General features: G+C 30.0%; 1 protein-coding gene across 1 annotated transcript; it reads left to right on the forward strand.

Annotated features, from left to right (window-relative positions):
* Positions 1 to 219: 219 nt before the first annotated feature.
* LOC111397878 lies at positions 220 to 4,864 on the forward strand. The gene is made up of 7 exons (XM_023024847.1): positions 220 to 293; positions 1,071 to 1,077; positions 1,178 to 1,355; positions 1,554 to 1,634; positions 1,816 to 2,517; positions 2,611 to 2,674; positions 2,767 to 4,864. Exons 1-7 carry the CDS (start codon positions 220 to 222, stop codon positions 4,862 to 4,864), a joined length of 3,204 nt encoding a protein of 1,067 aa, XP_022880615.1.
* Positions 4,865 to 9,632: the final 4,768 nt, after the last annotated feature.

Consider the following 9,632-nt stretch of genomic DNA (forward strand, 5'->3'; position numbering starts at 1 on the left):
TTTTGTTTTTCTTTGTCAAAGAGATTATTTTACAATTGAGTTTTTTTGAAAAATGTACTGTTAAAATTGATGATGTGTCTTATCAAAGGTACTCTCATACTGTTTAATGTGTGATTTCGAAAACGAAAATGTTGATGCGTAACTTTCCAGTAATCTACATTTATGTCTTCTAGAATATTGAAATACTATTTTTCTTTACATTTAATACAACGGGAAACAATGCACCGACTCTTTGTTTTTATATTTGAGGACACTGCTGAAGTTGATAGGTTGCGAAAAGCATCTACTGACTGGTTAGTAGTATGTTATTTTTTTATACTGAACAATTTTTGAAATGTACAAAACGTATTTTTTAATTAGTCTTTCTCGTACTGTGTTAATAGGAACGAGACGATCTGAAGTTTTGTATACGAGCTTTGAAGTCTAAGAGAGCTGTTTGACGTGTTTGAACGATTCGAAGTACAATTGGATATGTCGCTAAGCTTCGTATTGATTAAGAGTTTTACCCAACAAAGTTTTATGTATACTTATTATGTGATGACTATTATGAAGTTGGTCGCAAGATTTAACTATCATACGTATGCATTACAGCTCATTCTCTTTTGTATTGATCAATTTTTACTTTTTTTCTTTATTTTTATTGCTCTACATTTTGCACTCTTTAATTTTAATATCTTTGAAATATATTTATTTATTTACAGGCACATTAATGTGCACTTATGTCCTCTAAACTTACCTATTTAGAGACTGTGTTTTTTTTTTCTGTCCTATTTTGTTGTTGATTATTCTCATTTTTACCATTATATAGTATTATTAGTTTATAAGTTGTTCGATTTTTCCTTAAATACTACAGTGATTTTCCGTTTACTTCTGTTACCTATTCATTGGATTAAACATTTTAGTATTTTCATTTTATTTTTGAAAGATAATGCATATTTTACAAAACTAAACACTGTTTCTGATTAAACTAAATACTGTTTTTCCTGAAACTAAACACCATTCTTCCTTCTTATTACTCATCGTATTATTCTTGAAATATAAATATTTGTTTCGTGTGTTCTTTTCATTAGCGGTATGGTGAATTCCCCATTCTTATATTTCTGTTAACGTTCGGATAACAATAGAAATAATGACACATTTGTAAACTTTATTTTGTTTCTTCTCTAATTTATAATAGATGACTGAAGATGATAGTTTTAAAGCACGCATGGAAGTGAGAAACAAAAGGCGTAGGGAGCTGTATGCTGAACGTAAAAAAATACAACGTGTAGGCACATTTCGGCAAACTAGGCCTGAATTTCTTGACGAAGCAGAAGTAAATTTGAGTTATAAAAGTAGTGGTTCTGGAGAAATTGGTGAGCATAGTTTTTTTTGCAGTTAGTTTAGAAATATTGTTTTTAAATCGTTCTCCATTCTGAATCTACTTTATTTATTTTTCTTTTAAATTTTAATTTATTGTATGAAAATTTAAAACTTCTCCTTTTCTATTGCGGTTCGAGAATCTGCTCATTAACCATTATCAAGCACTGAAACTGGTACTTCAAAAAATTTAGTCGATGATCAACATTTGTACGAAAAGGATCTGTGTGTACTTCACAGCCAGGTTGGTATGTTACAATTTGATGAATGCTTTGGTGATTTTAGTTTAAATAATGTTCCTACAAAGCCTCGTATACTAAAAAAAACCAACAATTTGTACCTATTGCAATGCGAAAAAATTTGAGAACGAATGTAAAGGTTTTTGTTGTTGTGATGGAAAGGTTAGATTACAAATTAATAGTGTACCTAATGAATTGTACAACTTATTTATTTCAGATACATGCGATGCTTTGCTTTTTAAAAACAATGGACGTAGTTATAATAATCATTTTGCTTTTACTTCATTTGGTGTAAGATGTGATAAAGATTTACACAAAAGTTACAAAGGTATTTATACATTTCGAGTTCAAGGACAGGTCTATCATTATATAAACGAACTTTTACCAAGTGATGGCTCTCCATCATATCTGCAATTGTACTTTTATGATACTGATAACAAGATACAACATAGATTACAAAAATCAGACAAATTTTTTGAGTCAATCCTAAGAAAGTTGATCAATATCTTAAAAATCAATCCATACTCGAAAATTTTCCGTTCATTAAGTAATATTGATGATTTAAAAACATACAAAATACACATTAGATGTGACCCTGGTCTTGACCTGAGAGAATACAATACACCTTCTGTGTCACAAGTGGCTGGAATTTGGATTGATGACGATCCTTCTGCAGATATTAGAATTCGTGATATATCAATTTATTGTCATTCTGGTGTTTCACATAGAATACATTATTATTTTGGTTGTTATGATCCACTTCAATATCCATTACTATTGCCTTATGGTGAACCTGGATGGCATGAACGTATTGAAAAATTCTATAAAGAAAAAGTTCACCAATCCCACATAGCAGACAATTCCATGGATTTGAATAACATACATTCAGCCAACGAATTAATTGATAGTGAAAATGCAGGTTAACAATGGCAAAATGTACTGTATATTTCATTGTATTAGTTATTAGTATTCTTTGATATTCAACTTAACTATTTATTTTACTTGTTTCCAGCTTTGATGATGAGAAAAAAAGATCACAGGTTTCGTGTCGTGAGTACTACTGTTATAAACTTCAGGTAAGAAATTTATGTAGTTCTATTTTGCTTCATGCAGGTAGACTTTTACAACAATATGTTGTTGATATGTACATCAAAATTGAAACCAGTAGGCTAGATTATTTTCGAAATAATCAAAAGGAAATACGCGCAGAACTTTACCAAGAAATTGTTGATAGCATAGAAAATGGTGAAAATAGAGGTTATAAAGTTGGTCGAAAAATTATTTTACCATCGTCCTTTGTTGGTGGGCCTAGAGATATGACAAAAAGATATATGGATGCAATGGCATTAGTGCAAAGATTTGATAAATCAGATATTTTTTTAACAATAACATGTAATCCTAATTGGTTAGAAATAAAACAAGAATTAAAGAACAATGATATTAGTCAAAATAGACCAGACCTGACTACTCGTATATTTAGAGCTAAATTGGAAGAGCTGAAATTTGATATAGTAAAATGTCGCATTTTTGGACCAATCGTTTCGTATATATATGTGATAGAATTTCAGAAAAGAGGACTCCCACATGCTCATTTTTTGATAATTTTTAAATCAGGTTATAAAATTACAAGTGTTGATTTAATTGATTCAATTGTTTCATGTGAAATTCCAGATACAAATAAACATCCTCATTTACATTCTGTTATAGTAAAACATATGATGCATGGTCCTTGTGGTACATTGAATCCTAAGAATGTTTGTATGAACAAAAAAGGTGAATGTAAACATGACTATCCAAAGGAACATAACCCTAAAACTTCTCTTGGCAAAAATAGTTACCCAAATTATAGACGTCGTGAAGATGAAAAATCAGTTACTGTTAGAGGACATTTATTAGACAACAGATGGGTTGTCCCTTATAATCCCTACCTATCTGCTAAATATGATTGTCATATAAATGTAGAAGTTTGTTCATCTGTCAAATCAGTTAAATATCTATATAAATATGTATACAAAGGACATGACAAAGTAAGTTTTTCTATAAATAATGACAAATCCATGCCTATCACTGATGAAATCGTAACATATCAGTCTGCGAGGAGGATTTCACCACCTGAAGTAATGTGGAGGATATATGGATTCATTTTATCTGAAATGTCTCCACCAGTTATTTCATTACAATTACATCTAGAGAATAGTCAATCTGTTGCTTACAGAAATTTTGATAGTTTGTCTACAGTTATTAATAGAGATCACAATAAACGAACAATGTTAACTGAATTCTTTCGGATGAATATTATAGATGAATTCGCCAAAACTTTGTTATATAGAGAATTTCCACACTTTTTTGTATGGGATGCACAAAGTCGAATATGGGCTCGAAGAAAGAAAAGAAATGTTATTGGGAGAATAGTTACAGCTAATATAATCGAAGGAGAAATATATTATTTACGAGTTTTACTCAATCATATTAAAGGAGCAACATCATATGAAAATTTGAAAATGATAAATGGAGTTTCTATGTCGTCATTTCGCGAGGCAGCTCTTTTACGTGGTTTACTAAATAGTGATAACTATTGTGAGCTATGTTTGGAAGAAGCTGTTACTTATGAAATACCAAGTTCTTTGCGCCGTTTATTTGCTACTATCTTAACTTTGTGTGGACCTAATGATCCAAAAGCACTATGGAATAAATTTCGTAACTTTATTTTTGAGGACTATATAAATCTTGGTATCTCTGACTTAGATGCAGAAATTAGAGCTTTACAGGAAATAAATTCTTTATTAGAACCAGCTGGTAAAAATATCAATGAATATTGTGTTGTACCTTTTGAGATAACTATAGGAGAAGAAGAAAGATTAGGTAACATGATTGCTGAGGAAATGATAAATGTTATTAGCGAATTTGATATTTTATACACAGAATCTTTGAACAAAGAACAACAGATTGCTTTTAATAAAATCGTTACAGAAGTTTTTTCTGATGGCGGTGGTATGTTTTTTATTGATGGACCAGGTGGAACAAGAAAAACGTATCTCTACAAAGCATTGCTTTCAGCTGTAAGGTCAAAAAATTGTATAGCCTTAGCTACTGCTTCTTCTGGAATTTCTGCTTCTTTATTACCAAGAGGTCGAACTGCACATTCCAGGTTTCAAATTCCTCTTGAAATATCCAATAATATGACTTGTTCAATTAGTAAACAATGTGCATTAGCAAGTTTATTAAGAATGACAAAATTGATTATTTGGGATGAAGCACCAATGTAATTGATTATTTGGGATGAAGCACCATATAACATGTTGAGAGATATTAATGAATGTAATTTACCATTTGGTGGAAAAGTTTTCGTCTTAGGAGGAGATTTCCGACAAATTTTGCCAGTTATTAAAAAAGGAAACAAGACAGAGATTATGTAAGCGTGTTTAGTATATTCACATTTATGGTCACATTTCATAAAATTTGAATTAGTTCAAAATATGAGAGCTCAGTTAGATCCAATCTTCTCTAAATTTTTACTTAGCATTGGTAATGGAGTTGAAAAACTACACACCTGTAACATGATTCAACTTTCACCTGAAATAACTATATGCTTTGAAAATGAGGTAGTGTCGTTGAAGAATTTAATTCATGCTGTTTTTCCAGATTTAAATAATTATACTGATGATTTAAATGCTGTAATTAACAGGGTGATTCTAACTCCCAAAAATGAATATGTTGATCAAATAAATAATATTCTACTAAAAGACCTTCCAGGAAAAACTTTTACCTATTATAGCTTTGATGAAACATTAGAAGAAACTCGACAGAGTATTCATGAAGATTTCCTGAATACATTAACTCCGAATGGTATTCCACCACATGAGCTTATATTGAAACAAAATTGTCCTGTAATGTTACTTAGGAACATTAATCCATCGGAAGGTTTATGTAATGGTACTAGACTAATTTGTCGTAGATTTGAACGTAATGTGATTGATGCTGAGGTAGCCAATGGAGAATACCGTGGTAAAAGAGTGTTTCTACCTAGAATTCCATTTATTCCACTTCAAAGTGATAAAAATTCTTTTCCATTTAAAGAACTCAGTTTCCCATTCGTCCATGCTTTGCAATGACAATAAATAAAGCTCAAGGTCAAACTTTAGATTTTATTGGATTATATCTGCCGGATTCTGTATTTTCTCATGGACAATTATATGTTGCACTATCTAGAGCTAAGATAAGTAAATCCGTTAGAGTTTTAGTAAAACCAACTAAGAAAGAAAAGATGCATAATAGATGCACGCAAAATGTAGTTTATAGAGAAATTATAGCCTTGGTACATCCTTAGTACATTTATACGTCGTTTGTAATATCTTCATATTATATTATCTAATGTGATCAAACTATTTAAAGATAATTTATTTCACAGATTTGAAATTCAGCTAATTTTTGTAGTTAAGGAATGTGTGACAAATGAAGTTTTTTTTTATAAGAAAAATGCCTCCATCATCTAAATTCATCCAATTTATCGTAAGATGAAGAATAGGGAAAGCTTCGCCACAGAATACAGAATAACATTACATACTATAATTGAGCTTCCATTTTGTATATAAGATCTTCAAAATATTGCATGAAGATTTCCTTTCTATGGGATAAATATTAAAGTAGTTGACACGGAGATGTACATTTTTGATTTAAAAAGTATTTAAATATTTTAGCTTTCCTATATTTTTATATTAAAAAGATTCATGCAATATTTCCTTTGTGCCATTTCAGGTATAAAGTAGTAAGATAATTTATGAAATAATATAGTTTTGATAACTTCATAAATTCCACTCTTTTTCACTAATTGTACATCTATTCATGTCACCTCACTTCATTATCGTACCTATAAAAACTTGTGTGATCACCTTTGAAGGTGTTTGATACGAAGTGAGAGCTCTATTCTCGTATGCAATTTCATTATGTTCTTAAAGACGATATACCCCCCTTTGAAGAGAAGTGATAGGTCCATCTAAATTCTCATCATAGTGAACAGTTGCAATTTTAATAATTTATGTCGTTCTGAAACATTCCCTTCCTCGTAGAGTTCTACTTTTATTGATTTCATTGCAGTTTAACCAAACCTTTATTTTTTTGAGCAACGTTTTGTCCTACTTTCAATCTTCAACGCTTCTTTTGGTGCTTCTACATTTGAGTTTCAGAACTATACCATTGTTCAGCTAAGAAGGTTTGTTCCTTGTTTAATCTTTGCTCTCTTTGTGCAATTATCAATCTCTACATTTCTATTTTACATCTATTTTCATCTTGCACTTCCATTCACTTTTTTAGGCTACATGCTACTTTGCAGATACTTTTAGAAAAACAAATATTAGTAATTATACTTGAGCCTCTTCTAAAGCATTCATCACTAAATTTAGAAAGAACTCTTTTGAAAACCTACCTCATTCCATTATTTAAAAGACCAGTCAAATAATTTCATATAAAATTTTTTCGTTCTTCATAGTTACAACATCAGCACTGTAATACAAAATCGATGACGACTTTTCTATCAAATATTTAGTTGTTCTTTGAAACTGTAATATGTTTTCGAAAGAATTCTTTCTAATTTAGTGATGCTTACTTTCGAAGAGGCTCAAGTTCTGCACTGCAGTACCATAAAAATGAAGAGGTAATAGTCTAATTAATATACCTATTAGATTAATGACATGGGGTTTTATTATCATACCTTAACATTTACTACTTATGCTATCTTTTGCAGCAAAGTAATTCTTTGATTACCAAAGAATTACCCTCAAAAGTGACTTTTGAGGCTTATGAGTCTCGACTGCCAGGTATAAATACAATTAGTTCACTAACCAATAAACTGTGAATGATTGAGTTACTGCACATAATTTCATGATGTTATTATGATAAAATATAATGTTTTCAAAAAAACTAAGCTTATCGTCATACGAAGATTAAATGTAATATTCATGTTCATTCTTTACCCTTCAGGATACTTTTGTTAGTATCTAAATCAATCAAATTAAATATACTAATTAATATTCATGTTCTACATTAATTAAACTTTTAATAATTATATATCTCTATAAATTTGTAATTTCTAATGTATAGTTTTGACAAAAACTTCATAAATTTCAATCACATGTACCTCTAGTTAACAAACAAGTAAATTTATTAATGTCGTTAGCATCCAGTCTAAAGAAATAATACTTCTCATCCCATACTTTTTCTTCCCAATTTCTTACGTATTGTTTTCCATATCCATCGCCAAAAGTACAAATCTTCGAGTTATTTTTTAAATTTAAGTCGCCCAAAAAAATGTTACATCATTTATTACAGCATATTTTGTACGCTTACGTTACTTCAAGGATTGATTTTTATAGTAAAAAAAAATAATAAAATACAATCGTATGTTTTCACTTCCAATAGTGTATTCTGTCATACATAATTAAAAATCTGTCATTCATCCTTGAAAACGTATGTCAACCATACCTTCTCCCACTAACTATCATTCATCATTCAGAAGATATTTAGCCATACTTTACCCTACCAACTTCTGACATTGAAGTCCTTTTTTATACATTGCAACAAGTTTCATATTATTTTATAAATAAATTTCAGTGAATAAACACAACATTCATAATTTCAGATGTGTGCATTTTCAAGTATTTACATAGAGCATATTTTATTATGAATCACCAGTATGTATACATACATAAAATATAAGAAATAAAAATAAATAAAATACAACCATCTAACACCACTACTGCACCTTTCTATTTACTGTTCTTCAATTTATTATTATATACTGTTGTGCAGAACAGCAATACACAACACCTCCCTGTATATATACTCATGTATACGAGTCATTTCACTTCTACAAACATCTTCAACTTCTTCTCTTAAAAAAAAAAGCTGAACCACAACAAAGAAAGAAGTCTTTCTACAATCTACTCTAGGTACAATTTCTTTTACTTTTGCTAATGCACCTTTAATATTTTACTACTACAATTCATATTCTTCATTAAATGATATCTTCTTCTCTATTGTTTTGTGCACTATCCGTTTCCATGTTAATTACATCATGTTATCTAGAATAGATTTTTAGATTTTCTTTTTCATATTTATTATGTATATATGTTTATGTTTTAGTAAATATGGACAACAATTTCCAACTTATTCGAGATATTTCTGCTGGAGCCTCGGGGTGGACTGCAAAAGTTGTTGTTGCGGAAAAAAGTTCACCAAAAAATTTTCGAACGGGCTCAGGAAATACCAAAAGATCGTGCTTATGGACTCAGAGGTAAGTGCTTCAGCTTAACATAAGTATTTCTTTATAGTTTTAACTCTTCTAATAATGAAAATATATAGAAATATAAATGTACATCTACATCTGTATAAAACATATCCTAAAGTATTATTTTCGAAATTTTGTACTTCCAAAACACATAATTTAATTCCATACTTAACAGCCAAAATATTACATAGCATTCTAATTTCATTTTTTACTTTCTAACATAGGGAGCAACGGTTCAAGCAACCTTATATGATCACCATATAAATGCTTACAGAGACGAGCTGATATTGGGCAAGACTTACTTAGTATCAAATGCATTGGTGAAAAATGCAAAATCTGAGTACTCTTCCAAATTAAACGAAGTGGGTTGGACAATTTCAGGAAAGACTAGAGTACAAGAAATCAAGGAAGATCATGGGTCCCTTCTAATATCTACATACAATTTCACCGACTTCCAAGAACTTGAAAAATACATGGATTCCAACGCAGATATAAGTGATTTATTGACTTTTTCAAACTTTTCTATCCATATTCCTTACAAGCTTTTCTCTATTATTACATTTCATCCTACTTATTGAAATTACTAAAAACTGTACAGGCATCATTGGAATTGTGATTGATATGCGACCAAAAAGACTTCTTCAAACACGCTTTGGAACTGAGACTATTGTACAAGATTTAGTTCTTATTAACAAAAAGTAAACCGCACTTCTTCTATCCTTATTTTATACTTATTATTATTTTTTTCCTTC

The sequence above is a fragment of the Olea europaea genome, chromosome 7 (assembly GCF_002742605.1).
Source record: "Olea europaea var. sylvestris chromosome 7, O_europaea_v1, whole genome shotgun sequence".
Lineage (NCBI taxonomy): Eukaryota > Viridiplantae > Streptophyta > Magnoliopsida > Lamiales > Oleaceae > Olea > Olea europaea.